Consider the following 22640-nt stretch of genomic DNA (forward strand, 5'->3'; position numbering starts at 1 on the left):
CATCTTCTATTGATGTTCTCGCATTTTATCTTTCATTTGCTCCAGGAAATGCTCAACCTCTTTTGGATCCCTGATGTTGTGCATTATGTTTCTCCACATTATCCTGAGGGCTGCTGGAAACTTCATTCGTACTGTGGCCCGAGGGATCTTAGTTCCCGCATCTGTTGCCCTAGCTACCATTGCTTGTCCTGGGTAGCCTTGGAGATATCCGAGCAGGTTCTGAAGGACCATTCATCTTTATTATAAGTTCCCTTTTTTAGGGCCTCACTCAAGATCTTTTCCTTGAGGGTGTAGGATTTAAAGTTTATTAGTATTTTCCTCAGAGTCTTCCTCTCTTTGTTTTTGCCAAATGGGTCTCGATGTACCCTCTGTAAGTCTTTTTCCAGTTCAGCCGCTTTCACCCATGGAAAGTGTTCTGGCAAGGAGTAATACTATGATTTTTTTTAATATCAGCTCCCTCAGGACTCTCTGGTATATTTAGAATTCTCAAGTTGTTCCTCCTTGCCTGGTTTTCCAAAGATTTGAGCTTTTCATTGATGCTTTTGTCATTTGCTCTCGGAGCTCTGAACTCTTTGATTTGACTCCACTTTTTTACCCAGGGTGCCTACCTCTGCTTCTACCGCTGTCACTCTTTTCCCCAAAGCATTTAGCTTGGTGTCCACCACTTCACAGGCCTCCTGGATCTTGTTCTGGTTGGTTTCTGATACTGCAAAATTTTCCCTCATTTCCCCCTACATTTTTTCTAGGATCTTCTCTGTTTGGCTCTGAGTTTGGCTTGGTGGTTGTGTGGCGTGTTCAGCACTGTCTGTCGCTGTGTCCCCTTTGGTTTCGGTGGGGCGCCCTTTTGCTGTGCCCCCATCCAGGTTAAGCGGAGGTTGTGAGGTCAGCTCTGTCGCTTTATTCATGCTTGTTCTATTGTCTGTATTTAGTTTGAGGTTATAGTTAGATTTAGGGCTAGAGATGGGGTTGCCCGCTGTAGGGGCAAGGTCTCCGGTCCGTTGTGAGTTAGTCTGTTGCTTCTGCAACCCCTGTACCTGCAGCTGTACCTTAAAAAAAGATCTTAATGAGGGGGTTACCCTAATTTCTGGCTCTGGCTGCCTTCCAGGCCCCACCTTTTCCTTCGCTGTTTTTTTTGCTCTGGGGGTATGGGTATCTGTGTTTGGCTGCCTTCTGGCTTTTCTTTTTGTGCTGCGGGGAGCAACACTCTGTTTGAGAGGTGCTGGTTGGTTATGTTTAAAGATCTGCTGGTTTCTTAGGCAGTAGCTTGTGCACCTGTCTTTATTCTGCCCCTCTTCTACTGCTTCCTTTATTCTTTCAGGGGAGCTTGAGGTGGTTGGAGGACCACCCCCCCCCACCCTCCTCTCTAACTACGCCCGGAGCTGACCCCTCTAGGTCGATGTCTTGTGTACTCCCCACTCTATTGAGACGGCTGCTGCCTCTGAGATCCTCGTGCTCCTCGACCCCCTCACCGCCCACTGTACCACTTACCCTGTTCATAGGATATGCTTCTCTCCAGTCCTCGGGTGGTCTTGTTTCTGCGTGGGGTCCCGGGATCACAGGGAGCAATACGGGGTTAGTTGTGTGAGATCCTTCCCCAAGCGCGCTCGTGTGCTTTCACCTTCGTCGGCTGCAGTTCTCGTCAAGCTCGCGCTGCCCCCGCTCCCCCGTAACAGGAAGGGAATTCTCCCGGCAGCCCTCCGGCAGTTTCTCCGTGCCTCGGAAGACGCCCACAAGCCGGCGTACACTCATAGCGCTCTGTGCAGGGTAGATCTCGTTGCAGTTCTGTTCGTCTCCTCCACCACCGCTGGGGACTCCTCAGGTTTGTCTCTGCATATTACTACCGGCCCTGACACCAGAAATGTCATTCCTTTTGTTAAATTTAATGCCGTGCAGTGGCTCTCTTCGTGCTTTGTGAAATCGGGCAATTCCTGGGCATTACTGTTTCCCTTTAATCGATCATCCGTGCGGTGGCGAGCATGGAGCTCCCGACCGGACTTCTTAACCGGCCGCCATCCCCCCCCCCCCCCACCGTTAAATATTGTTGCAGTGTAATGTTAATTACAGCTTGCATCGCAATTGTCTTGCCTCTCCCATTCTCCAATGCCAAGATCATAGGCCTTGGCCGTTCCCATTTCAAAGCCAGGTTAATATGCAATATGTTTTACTGAGTCATTTCCCCCAGAAGCTACTTTCAGATCTTCTCACTCATTGCCAATGATCTTAGAAGTCCCTCAACCGTCCGTGAAGTACCATTCCCCTACTGTTCTTAATTCAACACAGAACACTGGGTCCCTCAGTGGATAGAGATGCAAATGCTACTTACCAGTATGCATCTGTTCTTGGCATGTAGGGCTGCTGACATTCATATCTGTGCATAGTCCGCCACCTAGTGTTGGGTCCGGATGATTGCACATTGTTGTCCTGGAAGAGTCTTCGAAGTATCACGAGATAGGTGGCTCCTCCCCTGGACTACAGTGCGCATGGGCATCGCCTCCATCCCCAGATTGTTTTTAGCCATTGGCAGAGATGGAGTGAAGAAAGTGAGTGATGACCATGCTATGAGCATATGTGTGTATATGAATAAATACTGCAGCTGCTACAGGCGCCGGGGAGGAGGGTGGGCGATATGAATGTCAGCAGCCCTACATGCCAAGAACAGATGCATACTGGTAAGTAGCATTTGCAGTTCGAGGCATGTGGGCTGCTGAATTCATATCTGTGCATAGAATACATAGCAGTCCCTCCATTAACGGCGGCCGCCCGTGCCAGCTGCAGCAGTCTGAAAAAGCGTTTTTAGAACAGCCTGACCAACAGCTGCCTGCTGTTTGGAATGCACGTCTACACAGTAGTGCTTAGTGAAAGTATGTGTGGTAGACCATGTGGCTGCTCTACAGATGTCTTCTAAGGGAATGTTACCTAGGAAGGCCATAGAGGCCCCCAACTTCCTAGTGGAGTGGGCCCTTGGTGGGATAGTGAGAGTGCGCTTAGCTTTAGCGTAACAGATCTGAATGCACTTTACTATCCATCTAGCAATCCCCGCTTTGGAGATTGCATTTCCCTTGTGTTGTGTGGCAAAAGCAACAAAGAGTTGTTTGGTTTTGCGGAAATCTTTGGTCCTGTCCACATAGTACATCAAGGCCCTTTTCACATCAAGAGTGTGGAGCATACGCTCCGCCAGCGTCTCTGGGTTTTGGAAAAACACCGGCAATTCAATTGTTTGGTTCATGTGGAACTGTGAGACCACTTTGGGTAAGAATTTAGGGTTAGTGCGGAGCACCACCCTGTTAGCATGTACCTGGAAGAAAGGCTCTTGGATGGTGAGCGCCTGCAGCTCGCTAACCCTCCGTAGCGATGTAATTGCTACTAAGAACGCAACCTTCCAAGTCAAAAACTGGAGCTCACAAGAGTGCAGTGGCTCAAAGGGAGGACCCATCAGCCTTGTTAGAACCACATTGAGGTTCCATTCTGGAGCTGGTGGAGTCCTTGGTGGAATGACCCTTTTGAGTCCTTCCAGAAAAGCCTTGATAGCAGGGACCTTAAAGAGTGACAGGTGCTGCCTATTCTGGAGGTATGCTGCCATAGCAGACAGGTGAATGCGGATGGAAGAGTACGCTAGATTACATCAGTACAGGTGAAAGAGGTAACATATGATGTTCTGAATGGAAGCATCTAGCGGGTCAATGCTGTGGTCCACACAGTAGATGACAAACCTCTTCCATTTAGCCGCATAACAAGCTCTAGTAGTGGGCTTCCTTGCCTCCCGAATGATGTCCATGCAATCGGGAGGAAGATTGAGGTAGCCAAACTCTAGGACTTCAGGAGCCAGATCGCCAGGTTGAGCTGTTGCGGATCTGGGTGCTGAATGTCGCCATGGCTCTGCGTCAGAAGGCTGGGAGTGAGATGAAGCCTTTGATGCGGTACCACGGAGAGTTCCAGAAACGTGGTGTACCATGGTTGGCGAGCCCACGTTGGAGCAACCAGGATGAGCGTCATCGAGTGTTGCCTGAGCTTGCGTGCCACCAGCGGTATCAGAGGTGCTGGGGGAAAAGCGTACGCAAATCTGCCTGACCAGTTCATCCACATCGCATTGCCCTGTGATTGGGGGTGTGGGAACCTGGCGGCGAAGCTTTGGCATTTTGCGTTCTCCTTTGTGGCGAACAGGTCTATCTCTGGATGACCCCACTTTTGGAAGTACGGTTGGAGTACTGATGGATGTATCTCCCACTCGTGCATCTGATGGCTGTGCCTGCTGAGCAGATCTGCCATTTGATTGTCCTTGCCCGGGAGATGCTCTGCCATGAGGAAGATGTTCCTCTGAATGGCCCACTTCCACATGCTCTGAGCCAGATGAGACAGCTGTGGAGAGTGTGTACCTCCCTGCTTCTGGATGTAGTACATGGCCGTCATGTTGTCCGTCCGGATCAACACGACCTTGTTGCACAGATGTACTTTGAACGCCTTTAAGGCCATGAAGATTGCCATCAGTTCCAACACATTGATGTGCGTCTTCCTTTGCTGAAGTGTCCACAGTCCCTGCACAGTGTAGTGGAGTACATGCGCTCCCCATCCCTGGAGAGAGGCGTCCGTCGTCAGGATGATCTGTGGGACAGGCTCTTGGAATGGTCGGCCCTTGCAAAGGTTTTGTGGATTCCACCAATGCAGAGAGTTGTACGCCCGACCGCTCACCAACACTAGGTCTGTCAGTTGCCCATGAGCCTGAGTCCACTGACGTGCTAGGCACTCCTGAAGCGGACGCATATGTAGTCTCGCGTGCGGGACAATGGAGATGCAGGAGGCCATCATGCCTATCAACTGCATGAACACCCTCGCTGGAAGCGAGTGTTGGGGTCTGAATCGTTGGATCAGCGCCTGGATACTGGCGATTCTCACTGAATTCGGCTGCGCAGTGGCTGCCAGAGTGTCGATCGTCGCGCCCAGATACTGTCGCACGTGGGCGGGCTGGAGATGGGACTTTGGGTAGTTCAGAGAGAATCCCAGATCGTGCAGGAGGTGAATGGTGCGTGACACGTGGTCTACGCACTGCTGTTCCGTCTTTGCTTGAATGAGCCAGTCGTCCAGGTATGGAAAGACGTGGACGTGCTGGCGACGGAGATGCGCCGCCACAGTCGCTAGGCATTTCGTAAATACTCTTGGTGCCGTGGTGACCCCGAACGGCAGGACTCTGAACTGGTAATGCTGGTCTAAGATCGTGAATCTGAGATACTTTCGGTGGGAAGGATGCAGGGGAATATGAAAATAGGCATCCTTCAGATCCAGCGTAGCTAGAAAATCCCCCTGTTGAAGCAGGGGAAGCACCTGCAGCAATGTGAGCATATGGAAGTGCTCCGAGTTGATGTACCAGTTCAGGGGCCTGAGGTCCAGGATCGGTCTGAGTGATCCGTCCTTTTTGGGGATCAAAAAATACAGGGAGTAAACCCCTGTTCCCCGCTCTTGCAGTGGAACGAGCTCTATCGCCCCTTTTTGCAGCATGATTAGAACTTCTTGCTGCAACAAGGTCAAGTGCTTGCCGGACATAGCACGGCTTCTTGGCGGTATGTCCGGTGGAATGGACGTAAGTTCTAGACAGTACCCATACTGGACAAGAGACCTCACCCACCTGTCCGTGGTGATGGACCTCCACGCCGGCAGGAACTGCTGGAGTCTCCCCCCGACAGGTGTCGTGTGATCGGGGGGCAGTGACAAGACGTCACTGCTTGTTGGAGGTGGTGGACCTGGAGCCATTGTTTCCACGTCCCCTGCCTTTGATATTATTGCCTCTGTAGCCACCCCTGCCCTTGTTGTTGTTATACGAGGGCTGGGTGTTACCCTTGTAGTATTGTGTGGACTGGGATGCCTGTCCCCTTGAGGTGCCTCTTGAATTGGAGCGGCGAAAGGAACCACCCCGAAACTGCTGACTTTGTAAAGCCCCCATAGATTTGGCAGTTTCAGTATCTTTTTTCATCTTTTCTAGGGAGGCATCCACCTCAGGGCCAAACAGATGGTCAGGATTAACTGTTTGACTCAATATCGTGGTTTGGATGTCGGGTTTGAACCCCGAGATTCGAAGCCAGGCATGGCGTCTAAGTAACACACTTGTATTGATAGCCCTGGAGGCAGTGTCTGCCACATCTAGGGCACATTTGATGGATGCATTTGTAATGAGTTTACCCTCCTGAATGAGCATCTCTCCCGCCTCCTTGTATTGGTCAGGCAAGTGTTGCAGAATGGCCTCTAATGTGTCATAATGGGCCCTATCATAACGTGCAAGCAGGGCTTGGGTGTTAGAGATCCTCCAGATGTTAGCTGCCTGTGCAACAATGCGTTTGCCTGATGCCTCAAAGATCTTGGACTCTTTGTCTGGGGGAGGAGCGTCACCAGTAGTCTGCGAGTTCGCCCTCTTCCGAGCGTTGGAAACCACCAGGGAGTCCAATGGCAAGTGTCCCTTAATATACGTGGGATCCGTGGGCGCCGCTTTATATTTCCTGTCGATGCGAGGGTTGACCACCCGCGCCCGGGTGGGCTCCTTGAAAACCTCCTGTGCATGTTTCAGCACCCCTTTAAGCATCGGTCTTGACTTGCTTTTCGGCTACCGAGAAGGTGTCGAATAGGAAGTCCGCATCCACAGGGTCCGAGTGCAGTTCGACGTCATGGTTCGCTGCAGCTCTCTCTATTAAGGCATTGAAGGCCGCCGAGTCCTCTGTCGGGGACGTCTTGGCGGCGAAAAGTTGAGTGTCCTGACCCGACTGCGGGTCTTCTGCGTCGCCTCCTGCGGCCCAGGGCACATGCTCCTCTTCCGGATCCGAGTACGCAGGATAGGTGTACTCGGCATCGTCCTCGTCCGCATCAGGCGCGGGGGAATGCGTTGGCGAGTGTTCCAAGGCCTGTGGGGACACAGGTTCCATTAGAGCCGAAGAGTCCGCAGAGTACTTCTTGTTCTTGAGCGGAATCTTAAAAGGTTCCAAGGCCGGCTCCGACGTAATCTTTCGTTTGAGGAGCGACAATTTTCCAGTGTTGGCGTCGATGATCACCTCACGACGTTCCTCCACCGCAAGCGGCTGGAGCCGAAGCTTCGACACCACCAAGGCAGCTTTCGGCGTCAATACCTCCTTTGCGTGCCCCTGTTTCGGCGCGAAGGCCTTCGGCGCCGATTTGGGAGGAAGGGTAAAACGAATGGGCGTTAGCTCTTTAGTAGGCTTAGGCGTGAGCGTAGGCGCTACGGTGTCCTGAGCATGAACCTCAGTGGACTTCCGGATCCGCTGTAGGGAGTCCCCCACTTTTTTCGTAAAGGCTGCCGAGGGCTGGACCGGCTCGAGCGACCCCTCATCTTCGAGAGCCTGATCACCGGTAGACTTCTTCTTCGGCCCCGACGCCCCATGTCCAGGCGCGTCATCGGCCTGACGTTTCCTCGGAACCGTCTTCGGGTCCATGACCCCCTTCGGCGCCGACGCAGCCGCGTCGGGGGCCTTCGCCTTCGGCGCCGACCCAGAGGGCTTCGGGTCGGCCATTTTGGCGTGTCTCTTCAAGTCGGCCATTTTGGTTTTCTTGGAAGTTGACGCCTCCAGAACCTTCTTCACCAGCGCAACTTTCAGTTTCGGTTTCGCATCCGAAGGCGCGTGACCCGTTGGCTTCACTTTCGTTTTCTTCAACATAAGTGATGTCTTAGAAATGTCCGTGACCGGGCCCGTAGGCGGGGACGTAGGACTCATAGTTAGATCTTGGGTAAGGCCCGAAGGCGATCCCTCGACCTGGGCCGCATGAAGGGGAATAACCCCTGAGTCTGTATGGAGATGCTCCCCCTCCGAGCTATCTCCCATCGTGGCACAAGCCAGGTCGTCGTCTCCTACCTCGTCGGAGACTTCGGTATAGTCCTCCTCACCCGCGTTGTAGGGCTCCTCCTCGGACGCGGGCCCAGAGTCCGACCTTCGCACGTCGTCTTCTCCCTCGACAGATTCCTGGAAAATGTCATCTGGTGGGGGTGCCGAAGCAGACAACTGAGCCTGGAGCCGATTGGCCCGGCGAATCTTCAAAGTCTTCTTGCTTCGGAACTTCGAACACGCCATACAGGTGTCCTCGCGATGATCCGGTGACAAGCAGGTATTGCACACAGGGTGCACGTCGAGGTGAGAATATTTAGAGTGACACAGCGGACACTTTTTGAACGGAGTCCGCTCCATAGCAAAGGGTGTAGTGTAGGCCCGTCCGCGTCGAAAGCACGTGGCAGGGCAGTAAGAGATCGGAGCTGAGAGTCAGAAAGAAAACCGTACGCAACTATACCGACGCCCAGCCTAAAGACCTTTTGGTCTCGAGTATAAAGTAGAACAACTATCGGTTCCGACAGAGGGAACCGAAACACATCCGAACCCAATGGCGGAAAAAAACAATCTGGGGATGGAGGCGATGCCCATGCGCACTGTAGTCCAGGGGAGGAGCCACCTATCTCGTGATACTTCGAAGACTCTTCCAGGACAACAATGTGCAATCATCCGGACCCAACACTAGGTGGCGGACTATGCACAGATATGAATTCAGCAGCCCACATGCCTCGAACGTATAATTAATCAACGATTTTGCTCTCGTCCACAAAGGGGCCGTTGTTGGAGCTTTGACCTTGGATTTTGAACTCTCATACAACAGTACCTTTAGTGAACGCGTTGAGAGTTCAGAATTCGCTTTCTCTGGTCCCGTAAGATGATTCCACCATCTTCTGAAATTCTATTATGTCTAATGGTAGGCTTTGCTGTACTGAAGGCCTCAGTTCATGCTCTCTGTGCACCTTACGGGGAGGTTAACCAGATGACTCTCCCTTTGAGCGACATTCTCTTTTTTTGCCTTTTGGGAAACTTTAAGGTACATTCCTATTCATCCTCAGAAGAGAAGGTATCCTTGGCTTTGATCTTCTGAAGTTATAATAGTAATCTGTTTTCTCTTTCAGTGTTTTAGCTAAGACAGTATGGCAAAATGTATACTTGGCCTTATGTTTAGGATAAGGGCAGTAAAGGATTTTTTTTGTGTGTGGGGTTCATCAGAATGCAGCATTACATTGCCCTATGAGTCACAAGTCCTGAAGGGATCTTTTTAGGCTATGATGGACGTATTTTCTGTGAGAAAAACACCACGATACAGTTACAGATTTGTGTTAGCTAGAAGAAAGGTCAAACGTTGAAATAAATCTCTTTCTCAGAGAAATAAACTGAAAAGAGCTCAGGGAGACTCCCTTCACACAAGGTGCATTAAAAGATCAGAGATATTGTGGTACTTGAGGGATGTTGTGTTTTCTGAAAGGTCTCCAGATTGGTTGAAGTTTTGTTCTTTTCAAACAATGGAAGTAGGCTAACAATGTGGCAGTTTTAAGCTTTTCCAAGCTATGTTTATTATTATACTGCTAACTAAAATAACAGTGGGCCTTCCAGCCACATGAATGTATGGAAACCCCAATGCTGGAGAAACCTCAGATTTCAAGGGTCAACCAGGCTCCAGGGATCACTTCCATCCTGATTTGCCAGATGACAACACACATATATAAGATCTTTAAGGAGGGCTGGGTTTATAGCAGCTACACATTTAAGTTGGTACAATGGAATATTATGTTTATACCTTGGGCACTAGCTCGGTTTATGCACTGAAAGATTCTAGGAAATGTGAAAATGATGTTCTAACATTCACATTTCTAACGGCCCCTTCGCCTTTGAGTGTTGGCAGGTCTATACTGATGTAACAAGTCAACTATTAATGAAAGAAAATTAAATGCTTAAAAATAACTCACCATTTTTTCTCAGGGATAGGTCGAGGCACAGCATTGACACGACAAGGAAAATTAGGTTGCCCTGACAAATTTCTGCCAAGAATAGTTCCAACTAGGTTCAAGGGGAGGATAACAAAAAAACAAATACAGCATACAGCAACCTTAAATAAAAAAAATAAGAATATCAAATTATCTTGAGAGCTGTACAGTAATGACACTTTATTTTTTAGCAATTAAATCCATAAACTCAAATCATTTAAATGTGAACTCACTGACTGCATACAGGGCCAATAATCCATTACCAGGATTTGACTGTTTAGACAACGCTAACAAAGTTTGAAAATTTTTATTTACACACCACTGGAATATCATTACAAAAAGTATTTAAACTATACATGAAAAATTCTTAGAATACATACTGGTAATTTTATTTACCCAGATCCTTACCTCTTTTCCCCAATCCTTATGTGCTCCCTTCATCCGACAAAGGTTCCAGTTAAATAAAATAATAATACCAAAAATCAAAAAACAGATTGTTGCACTTTTTGTAATTTGGCCCTCTGCATGATTAGTTCAGCGGGACCGTTTATTCAGGCTCATGCCCCCTCCCACTGGAGGATGGCATATTAGGGGGGTGTACCCACCCCATGGAAGGGACTCATTGGTCCCTGCCTTTTACCTACCTGTAAAACCCAAACTTTAGTATTTAGGGGCACCCCTGAACCTTGCTTCCTCAAACAAGAAGAAACTACAAGGACAAGAAGAAGAAGGACCGAACAGCCGTGCAGCATCTAACAAGAGGAAGACGCCCACTGACTTGGCCCCAGCCCTACTGGCCTGTCTCCACTTTGAACCTGCTCCAGCGAAATCCCGGTGCGTCCTGCAGTTGGCCACCTCAAAAACCCTGGAGGACCTGCCTGCCATCTACCCCAAAGACTTTGTATCCTGTGAACACCAGATTTGTTCATCTGCAACCTCTGGCTCCAACCTGACACCGCAAATCCACCCCAATCTGCACCTGCCGTCCACGGCCTGAGCTGGGGTGAGCAAACACCACAAGGCGGTCTCCCAGGCGATCCTGACCCGAGATCTGGTGACTCCTGACCGGCTCAAGCCTCCAGCCAATGCCTGCACCCTAAACCCAGAAGGTCCCCCCCAACTGTGACCAGGAGCTGGTAAGAAGATCCGACCCCAAAAGGCCCCCCTTCACCGGACGCCCCACAGCCTTGGGTGGCCAAACCGCTGGTGCCTAACCAACCTCTAACTTCCCAACTAACCTCTCGAAGTGGTGGTCACACCCAAAAGACCTTCATCCCCAAGCCTGCACTGCCTTTGAAAACCGGAGGTTCCCCATTGAAAACAACAGGGCGCCCCAACGTCAAAACACCACCCTGCACCCGGTCGCCCTAGTGCAGCTAAGGGTGCACCTTTGGTGCTACTTTGTTTCCCCATTTGCCCTGAGCTGAGCTTTGCTCTCAGAACCAAGTGACCTGTTTGCCAGCAGCCACCAACCGGAGTCCCCTTATCGCCCATTGAATAACATTGGACCTCAGCACTCTGCACCCGGCCGCCCTAGTGCTGTTGAGTGTGTAACTAGAGTGCATCCTTGACCCTGGGGGACCCCTGAGTCTACCCCCAGAACCACAACTCCCACTACCAAATACTTACCTCAAAACCGATAACACTATGTTCGTCCACAGGATAACATTAACTGTTTTTCTGTGATAGACATTTTTCACAGAAAAACAGTTAAGTGTGGAGTTTAAAAATCCAAAGAAATTCTTTAAAATTGTACTTTTTGTACAAAAACGATTTTACTTACCTGTTTACAGGAAATGTCACAGAGTAGTATCTAGGTATACTCCTCTGAGTAAGAAAAGTAATCCCAAAGTTACTTACCTGAAATCTTACTGCAAATTCAATTCAAAGTATATGTACTGTATACTGAAAAGCATTGCTTTATCAGCAACACTACTGTAATCAAATCAAAGTACACTTACAGTTGCAATTCAAACTGTGTTACAATTTGTATCTTTACTGCAAAGTACTTATTACGTTCATGTACAAGGCTTGCTTGGTTCTAGGAAATAAAATACCTACAAGAATATTTTTTATACAAAAATAATTGGTCTGAAGTTCAGTCTGAGTGTATGAATTCATTTGCTCATTGAGTGTGTACACACATGCTTAACACTGTCCTCTGATACTGCCTTAATGCTCGACTACAATACCACAAATAGAGAGTAAGGTGCTATCTAACTTCACCTCAGCCTACCTTTGGGGATACACTGAACTCCGTGCACACTATACCACACTTTGGTATAGTATATACAGAGCCAGCTTCCTACATTATGATCCCTAACCAGTGAATCCACAGAGCATTGCCCACGGACTGGGAAGGTGGAAACCTGCAGGTGAAATTTGTGCATTTTGCATTTGTGTGTGTGCTGCACTGATGAAAGCAAGGGAATAGGATTTGTAGGTGGCATTCCCACTCCTAGACTTGTTGCTGTATCCTGCTGAGTTGGTCTGCAAAGGCGTTATTCACACCCAGGAGATACTCTGCCTGTAGGTGTACTTTGTGGTGCATTGTCCAAAGCCAAATTTGTTGTGCTAGGGCTGACAACTGAGGAAAGCAAGTGTCACCTTGCTTTAATAGGTAATACATGGCAGTCATGTTGTCGGTCAGCACCAGAACCAAGTTGCCCTGAATTTGATAAAGAAAGACTTAGCAAGCTAGGTAAATAGCTAAATGTTCCAGATGGTTGATCTTGACACCCTATTGGCAAGGTCGCCACCGACCCTGGACTGTCATTGTAGTTGAAATGCCCCCCCCCCCCCCGCCCCCTCAGTGCACGCTTATTGAGTCCACAGTGATGGTCACCTGAGGTCCCTAAAAGATCTACGCCACTACAGATTGTTGCTATTCTACTAATGCAGAGAGCATTGGTTACTGGCCCTTATCAACACTAGATCTTCCAAGTGACCCGGGGCTTGTGACCACTGACCTGAAAGACACTCTTGGAACAGGCACATATGTCAAATGTCAAGGTATTTGTAGAGTGCACTGCTGATAAGCGGTTTTCTGGCGCTATTACTCATACCGCTGTGGAACCATTCCTGGCTTACCCTGTGAAGTGTCCACTCCTGGGCACCCCCAGGGTGAAGCCAGGCATCCTAGAGCTGTTGGGGCCAGTGTGGAGGTTAAGCAAGCTATTGCCCAGAGTTGCAGCGTGGGGCCCATGATTAGAATAGGCACTGAGGCTAAAATTGTCAGGTCTGAGGAAATTGAGCCCAAGACCCACGAGGCGGGAATTGAACCCTGGTCCCGGGCGAGAACTCTGCATCAGGGTCTGCCGCTCTAACCATTGAGCCACACTCCTCCACATATGGACTACGGCTATGCATGAGGCCATCCAAATGAGGAGGCACATTACTGGCTCGAACTGTGAGAGGACAGAGTGGCTGAAAAAGAGGTAGAGGCTGCTGAAATGGCGCTATCTTTTAGACGCTTGGGTAAGCTTTGCTTCGAGTTTCGGACAAACCACAGGAAGGGTTGGACCTAAAGTGACTTGTGTTGGGACTTGGTGCCACTGACTGAAAACACACTAGCTCTATGGTTACTCTGGGGAGGAGCGCCTGAACCTCCTCTTGAAATAGAGTCAGGCGATCTGGGCTGGGGGTGTGAGAGGGGTGGGATATTTGGTGGGGTGAAGTGAGCGTGAGCCAGTAGGCATGCTCGATACAACCCACTGGGGAACAAATCCCTGGTGGCTTACCCTGATGAAGTGTGATTGGAGGACATGGGGTAAGTCAGTACTTGGAGGTAGAGGTTCTATTGGTGGGAGTGCCTTTGCCTGACCTTTGGAGCTGTTCTCCTTTGAGGGAGCCTCAAGGGTAATTTCTACCGACCGCCTTGTTGGTGGTAACCCTGCTGCTGTTATTGATAGGACGGAGTTGGTTCCGGGGAAGTGTCCCTGGATTCACCCCATGTCTGTTGCCTTCAAAAGGAGCCCCCGAAAGAATGGGTTTGAAGAGTTCCGCATCGAAAGGAAGGTCGATGAGATGCTGCTTGCTGCTGTACCTCCTGCTTGAAGCTAGACACATGCAGATAGGAGTGGCAGCAGAGGATGCCCGAGGTCTCGGCTCCCGTACCAACTGTGTTAGAGTTGTCCAAGGCAAATCTGATGGAAGTGGCTTTCCCTTCTTCCACTACTTTCTCATCCCTTTTGCAGTATTAGTTAAGGACATGTTGGAGTACAGCCTCCATCTCTTCCCACTGTGTGCTGTCATAGCCAAACAGGGGGTCGATTGAACTGGCGAGTCACCAGTGTGAGGCGGCACCGAATACTACCTTTGTTAGCGCACCGATACGCTTTATCTCCTTCTCAGGAGACTGGGTTTCACCTGTGGCCTGGGCTGCTGCTCTTTTCCAGTCAGTGGAAAAGACCCTGGAAGCCATTGAGACATGATCCCCGATATCGAATGGATCTGTGGGTGCCAGTTTTGTTGTTTGGTTACATAGCCCTGGTGCACACACTTCCATTCTGCATTCTCACGTTTAGAGTTGGCATTTTTTTAGACAATAACTCTTAACACAGATTAACTAGTGCAGCCTAATGAGATCAAGCGCTCAGAAATGGTTTTACTTACAGTTACACTTCTTCGAAGGTACATTATTAGGCCTTAGAAAATTCTGTACAAGGACTTGTACACTGAGCAAAATGTTATTTATTGTTGTCTATTTGGCGACCGCGCTGAATGGTTAAGATCAACAATGACTCCAGGAGCAGGGCTCCGGCATAGAACGAAATAGTGCAGTTTAGCATATAAATGACACAACACCTCTGTTTAGGCAGAGGAGCATCTTGATGGATTGTTGAAGGTCGCCCCATTCCTGAATTCTAGCCCAACTGAATTCCAACAACCTGCTGAAGAGGTTGGCGGCCTATTCTATCGAACACCACTGGAGCTGCACGCGGGAATCAAGGCCTTCATGCTTCAGAGAGGCAGCGATTTTAAAGACTGAGAAGATCAAGGCACTCTCTCAAAGTCTTAGCGCGCCTGCTTGGAATTTAATTGCTATATCAGTTTCGAATTCTAAGAATCTGAACGTTTTACCGCGTGTAAGCAAGATAAAAAGGATTCTCAAAGATTGAGATAAAAAAGAAGAGATGCATATATCCACTCTATGAAGAGGCAGGATCTAGCATCCACAGATAGGATCTTGAGAGAAAAATAGGATTTTCTGCAAAAAGATCAATACAAATACCGCTAGCAGCTGGAATTACGTTTTATCAGAGAGGAGGGAGATATCTATCCCCTACCTATTAAGCAGGCCTCCTTTAAAGTTATCTGGGGAAGACAGCTAATATTTTTCCTGAGGAAGACGGCTGCATGACATTATGTCCGTCGAAACGCGTTGAGAATTGGGGAGAAAATCCATCTTATATTAATCAAGGAGTATTCTGACTGGTGCTGAATATACCTTCTTTGTATCTCCCTCTGATTAGTTTTAGGAACTTATTGGATGAACTTTTGTGTATCATTTGTTCCCCTGTATATTGTCTGTTTTCCCTTGATTTATATACTTTTTTAATCTGTTTTTAACTTACTTTTAACTATAAGAATAAACTGTGCATATTGAATTTATTCGTCGTTTCAGAATTTGGTTAATTATTGCATTGCTCTGATTGTGTTTGAAGGATTGTTATATGTTATGTTATTTTGTCCTTGGTAATGTGCCCAAAGGGAATTTCTCTTTTTTGACAAAGGCCTATTCTACACCAAAGCTGGCTACTTGATGACAAACATCGGCAGGTAAATGGGAAGTTGGACCTCTCTGAGGTATTCTGGCAAACATGCACATCCTATGCTTTAAAGTATAGGCAACCCTAGGTAGGAGTGCATTTATATGTATTCATATAATCTAATGCAAAGGCATGATGTTTGAATTATTTATTCTGTCCACCATACTTGTAATGGTGGTAACATTGTTTTGCTCCAATCTATTAAACATTGCAGCGCATGTATTCTACACAAGAGGACAACTTTTTTTTTCCTTCAATAAATGTTCGGAATGTCCGTTTGCCTACTACTTTTGTCTCCCTTTGAAATTGAGTTACTAACAAAAGGGTAAAATCTGTTACACAATTTCCTTGTGGGAATTACACTGGTCATGTGAAGTTTCGGACACCATCAGGTGCCTTGTCAGTTTAGGGGCCTAGATGCGCACTGTGAGCTATCCTGGAATTAATTTAAAATATTAGGATATGAGTGGATTCAGTCCCACACAGTTGTGAAGCATATGTTGCCTAAATACACCAACTTAATGCGAAAGTAGGAACTGTATGAGCTTGAGATTCTTTTCAATCCTGGCTGTTACCACCCAGATTTTCACTGTCTTCTTGAAGGTCTCAGGGGCATATTTGATCATCAACTTAAGCATGGGCAAATACTGAAGACAGAGCTCAGTATTGGAGTGCTTCTCCACCAAAAAGTCATCATTCTTTAGTGTGATAGGTAGATATAGTATGCTGTGGAGCCGTCTGGAGAGGAAGTCCTAACAGGGACATGGTAAACGTCAGAAGCCCCTGGAGGATCCACATCAAAGCTGTCCCAAGGACCATCAGTTGAGTGTGGGTAGACTGAGGCATCAAAGCATTCTGATGATGAGTAGGGGCTAGCGCTGCCTGTGTCTGTGTACGACTCAGGTGACATCTAAGGGGAAGTCACAGGAGGTGGTGAAGTAGGAGGGTGAGAAAGTGGAATGGATGTAGGAGTGAAACCAACAGCCTGGTCCTTAGGTCTTTTGGGATGTGGTGGCGGCAGAGCTGTCTGAAGATGGTACGTATTTTCTGAAGTAGAAATCTTGCCTTTGCATGTGTGGATGATGATGTGCTGCTGCACTTAACCCTGATCCTACTGGAGCATTCCTCTCCTCACTGACTCTCCTCGGAGTCGGCTGTCTTTGGCTTCGGCCTCGACAGAGGCATTAACTTCAAGACTTAAGCGCAGACACGTGGTCTCCTGAGTCACTGGGAGTCGAGGCTTTTGGCTGCATCTTGTCTCAGCTCTTGTTTCAGTGATGGTCAGAGAACAAAACCGGTGGCGCACCAGAGAGCTGTGGTGGCCTATGTACAGGGCAGTGTTTGGCTTCAACATGCAGTCGCTTATGTGTCTTAGAAGAGGTTTGGTGTTGACTGTACTCACACATCTCTGCGTGGTTTTTAGATGAGGTCCGGGATCGACATAGTTAGATGGGGCATCCTTAGCAACCTCTTTCTCCTCTTGAACTCCTTCCTCTGGCTCTGAGGAGTCAGATCCGATAGTCTTGAGAATGGGTTGGTGGGTGGGAGATCACTGACACACCAGATCATCATCTTTGGGTCGGAGCGCGTCTGCCTCACCGTAATGTCTAGTGTCTCCGAGGATGAGGTCAGCCCAAGAGTACTTTGAGTGACATGGAGAGCATCTTTTTTTGATGAGTCCTTTCCATTCATTCTTTGTCGTTGGTAAGGACGATGCCTTGCCCTGAAAGGGCGGAGGAGGGGGCACCCGAAGGGTCGTGAAGCTTGGTTATTCGACAACGATGTGCTGAGCGGTTTGAAAGGAGTAAGTTGAATGAAAGGTAGATGTGACTAAAAGTCTTCTTGGCTCCGGGAAAAAAGGCAAGGAGCTCTGGGACCACGATGGTCAGCGGCCAACATGATGAGATCAGGGACAAAGTTGATGTACGTCCAAACCTGATGGCAGAGAAAATCAATCTAACAATGGATTCAGTGCCCATGCGCATTTACAATCTGAGGAGGAAATTACAAAAAACAATTTGATGGACAGAATGTAGATCAATGTCTTACATTCACGACAGTACAAGGATCTGGGCCTAAATCCATCTGAGGAGGAGCCACCAAGACCTTGCGACTCAAAAGACTTATTTGAAGAAAAACAAATTGCAACAGTTCAAGCCCAACACTACATTACATGAATATGAGCAGAAGGATTTCTTAAGAAAATTCATTAAGGTGTAAAACCAAACACGGTTCCTGCAAACCTGAAGCTTCAAACTCAGTCATGCCTATGGGTGATATCTTAGGCTCGAGCAAAGATGTTGTCCTAAAAGGCATTGCAGATCTGCCATATGCACGGTTTCAACTGCAGAGTTCAACCTAAAAAAAATCCTGAAACTGTGAGAAGCTGAATAATTATCTGGGAAAGAATCTTCACATAAGCAGTGATGACAGCCAAATGCACTTTTACGGAAGAGATCTGAACGCCAGATTTAACTAAATAAGTACGGTACCGAAGATTAATCTCTTCATGGCAAGTTTTCAAGCCCACCTATCATTGATAACACCAAACACAATATCTGTTAAACTTAAAAGTGTATGAAGAGAGCCCAGCATTTTGCCTTGTATCCTTCTACTCTGCTCACCTGCCACAAAAGCACACACGGAGATTCGGAGAGAGCTGGTGACATTTGCCTGCCTGCCTGCTGTCAGTCGGCCCGACCGGGGGTAGAAAACCACAACTTCCATCACCCCTTGCGGCGCTTGACGCCGCGTACTGCCAACAGCGCTTCAGGAGGCGCATAAAAGGGGGACAGGGCTCCGACGGCGCGGGACGCACGTGGGCTCGCCAGGGCCAAGGGCGGGCCCGTTTGAGCCTGTTAGAGTCCGGAAGAGGCCGGTCTGGGCCCCCCCTCGGACACCTGCATCTACTCAGGTTAGTGGACACCTACGTACTACTGGTTTACTGCTGTTCATCATCCAGGGAATCCTTCTCCTCTGATTTACTTGTTCCTTTTTACTTGTTGTAGACGCATTATTATAATGAGCACTCGCGAGGGAAAGAGCAGATATGTGTTCCCTGGCGGGAGCGTCGCAGGGACCTTAGATCAATTTCTGATTACAGTCAAATCGGTCTTAGCCCATGAAATAGCACTGACCGAGCGTCGTCTCTCTTTAGATCTCCCACAAGGTAAACGCTCATCGCTGGGCGGTTTGAAATTGGCACGTACGCCAGAGCACTTACCAGCACCTGAAACTGAGCTTCATGATCCAACGAGAGGTGCTACACAGTTGCCATTGATCCCCTTGGACTTGTCAATAATAACTGAGGACTTACTTAGTCCATTGGCCATGGAGAATGCTTGTGAAGGTGCACCTAGTGGTATACTTTCACGTATTGCCACGAGATCAACACCTAAACATAATCCTCCATCTATGGATTTGTCATCAACAGTGCCCAAAAAGAGGAAATGGGGAGGGGGCCCGCAGAGGCAGAAAAGTGCAAAAAGGCCAACGTCTAACAGGAACGGTGGGACTGGATCGCCCTCGTCATCAATCTCCCTGCCCGTAAGCCTTGGCAATGTAGTTTCGAACCAAGATTCACCTATTGTTTTGCCTTCTGAACCTTATGAGGTTTTGCTAACTAAACTGGGGGCTATAATAGCGACATCTTTGACCCCGATCCTGGAGAGACTTACGCTGATTGAGGACAGACTAACAAACTTTGAATTGCAAATTGTACCTCATCTTTGTTCTTTTAAGGACACTATAGGTAAAATTGATCGGCCCGTAATACCCGTCACAAGTGTCATGTGCAATCAGGCTATACCGAAGTCTGGTTGTGCAATCCCTTTATCATCTAATACAATCCCTGTATCATCTGGTACGAACGATGGAGTAGGAATAGTCCATGTTGTTGATCCAGTTCCCCCGGCCGGACAAGTGGGTAATTTAGAGAACATATCTAGTGAGTTCACTCAGCTCATCCCAAGCACCCCTAGGGAGGAGGGCATCAGGGTCCGGGGTGGGACACTCAGTAACCCAATGCAACACAACTCTAATCATGGGATAGGTAACCAACCTGCCACTGCTTATGGCCCTCTAGATGGCGATTACCCAGCTGTGCATAATCCTTTGTTCTATAGTATAGATGAACACGGACCAAAAGCCCTACATCTTCCACCATCCGCTGCCCCTCTCGCAGTGGTTTTAAAGAATGTTCCCATTCTACGTGACGGGCAGATAGAATCTGCAGAACAGCTAATGGCCAAAACAATGCACTGGGTCACTGCACAATTGAAAGCGGATGGGATACGGGCCTGGGATATTTTTAATCAGATGATTTTGGCCAGACGTGCCCCATGGGTTGGACACCTCAAAAAGGAAGGGTGGGGTGATTGTGTAGTAGCTAACTTTAACAATGGGCATGTTGTTAGATTCTTATTGGAGCATTTAGGGATTTGGAACCTAGGATATCATACAGGGAAAATGTCCCTGTTGCCATTGGGGTTCTTTTATAGACCGCTCCATCACATTATGCAAGGGAGGGGAAATCGACCTACATTTAAAAGACCTCTAGACAGTCTTATTGACTTCAACCACACCAATAGGTTTGCTCCGTTGTCGGGTCTAGAATCAATTGATTGACTGTCCTTTGAACCTTTAGTGGTGGCAGTGGATTCTATTACCCACCAATTGTCTCCCTTGTGACCACTTCATGCCCACAGATAAGTTCCTGGGGGGGGGGGGGGGGGGGGGGGGGGGGGGAAGATATAGCTACTAATAGTGATATAAGTTGCACGCCCTCACTAACTATGCCTGTATCAATATTGCTGCATATAATGGAGGACAATTCTTTGGGATCAAGTACTGAGGAAATTTTGGAGTACAATGGTTATGAAAAAGGAATAGGGGAATGTAATTTTATGTTTTGGAACATTGCTGGCTTAAAATTAAAGGTGACAAATAGCTTGTGGGAGGAGTTTATTCGGAAGTTCGATCTTATAAGTTTGCAGGAAACATGGGTAGTTTATCCAATTCATATCACCGGCTATAAAACCCTACACACACCTGCGATAACCTCTTTACATGGCAGGGCTAAAAGCGGGCTCTGCACTTATGTTTCTAATTTAGCAAATTTTAAGAAAATTGATATGTTATTTGAGGATTGTTTTGATCACATTATTAGATTACGGGTAAATGGAAGTTGCGCAGTAATATTGGTGAATTATTATAATAATGTTCCGCTTAATCAACTTGAAGGGATTGTAAGAGCTATATGTTCCCATCTGCAATATCTGCAAGAGTCTGGGGAGTAAAGATCTGACTATAGTCTGGGGGGATGACTTCAACACTTCTCTTTGTCATTTTGCTGACACAGGGAACTGTGGAATCACATATGATATTGAGACTATTTTTTCTCATTTCCCGCACTCAAGGTATGGCAATAGTTTAAATGAAACAATATTCTAACTTGATTTGGGCTTCACCAATACTTTAAGTACTTCCCCTGTTCCTTTCAGCCCTACCGTTAATGGTCGTGGAACCTTTTCTATAATAGATTTTATTCTGGTTTCAAACCGGTATGGCTGAAGCATTGTAGATTTTCATAATCACCAGGTTATATTGAGCGATCATTTTGCTCAATGTGTGGGTATGCTGCTTTTTAATCAGGAGAATAGCAAGACTGATAGTCGTAACCCCACAATGGAGAACATATCATTATCTAGGCAAAATGGTTACGCTAAGCTGGGACAAAGCGGAACCCAAGATTTTACAGCCAATGTTGTAACAAACTGTTATGTCAATATTATGGCCTGCTTGGATGAGTCCACTTCATCGAAAGGAATTGTCGATGGTTTTATTCACATCACAGAGTATATAAAGAGGGCTCTCACTGTCAATGCAAATAATAGGAAAAAGAATCAAAGAAAAAAAGGGTGGTTTGACTCAAATTGTACTAAGGCCTATAGAAAATTTAAGAATGCCCTACACAGGAAAGTATTTGATAGGAACGAGATTAGAGAGGTACGGAGAGAATATAAATGTGCACTAAAAAGGAGAAGAGGCATGCTAAGAGCAGATGCATGGATAACCTTGCGTGAAGCCTCCAGTTCAAGAGATTCCAGTGCCTTTTGGAAGGCAGTTACTGCACCTTTCTTTAGGGACAAAGAAGTAGTGACTATTGAGTTGGCAATTCAGAGCACCAGTGGATAGAGCTTTTCTCTAAGTTGTATGATGAGCTATGCTCTGTGTCATATGACAATATAATTACTGTGGTCGAGCCACGTAATTCCCTTAAGGTTTTAGGAAACGTACTCAACTTTGAGCGAAACGAGGTAAATTCAGCCATTGCTTCAAGTACGGGCGGGAAGGCAGCTGGGCCTGATGGTGTCCCTGTCGACATCTTTAAAGCTTATACCACCTTGTGGAGCCCATTGCTGACAAGTGTTTAATGCCTGTATCTCTGCCGGCCTCGTCTCGACATGGCACAAGTCCATTCTGTGTCATAATTTTTTATTGGAGTTCAAAGATAGGCAATTGGTACCAATATTTAAAAAAGGATAGGTCTGACCTGGCCTGTTATCGTCCGATATCTCTGTTGGACTCAACTGTGAAAATTATGGGCCGGGTCATATTGAATAGACTCCAGGACTGGGCGGAGGAAAGGATTCTGATAAGGGATCTGCGGTTTGGCTTCTGTAAGAAGCTAGGTACTGTTGAGCAAGGTCTGAATTTAGATATTATGCTGAATAAATATGTTAAAGCAACAAGCGGAGCCCTGTATTTGACATTTGTCGACCTATCATCGGCATTTGACTGTGTGAGGCACAATAAATTATGGTTGATTTTAGAGGAGCTGGGTGTTGAAGCAGTTTTAATTTCCTTTCTAAGAGGTATATTTAGGGGCAAAGGCTAGGGTATGATGTGGGGTGGGCGGGGAATACACGGGTCATCTTAATGTAAGACGTGGTGTGCGGAAAGGCTGCGTCTTCGCCCCATTCCTCTTTACCTTATATATAAACGACCTTGAAAAGATTTTAGTCAAGGAAAGTAACAACCTGCCTCCCGCATTGTTATATGCTGACGATGCGGTCCTAATGCTCACA

General features: G+C 47.6%; 1 protein-coding gene across 1 annotated transcript in view; it reads right to left on the minus strand.

The window, feature by feature from the left end:
• The window catches only part of TM9SF3 (transmembrane 9 superfamily member 3), a 284713-nt gene that overhangs the window by 53396 nt on the left and 208677 nt on the right, over positions 1-22640 (minus strand). Inside the window, exon 10 of the mRNA XM_086922322.1 lies at positions 9764-9903. Within this exon, the coding sequence (XP_086778448.1) occupies positions 9764-9903 (140 nt within the window). The remainder of the gene's footprint in view (positions 1-9763; positions 9904-22640) is intronic.

The sequence above is a fragment of the Lissotriton vulgaris genome, chromosome 5 (assembly GCF_964263255.1).
Source record: "Lissotriton vulgaris chromosome 5, aLisVul1.2, whole genome shotgun sequence".
NCBI classification, from domain to species: domain Eukaryota; kingdom Metazoa; phylum Chordata; class Amphibia; order Caudata; family Salamandridae; genus Lissotriton; species Lissotriton vulgaris.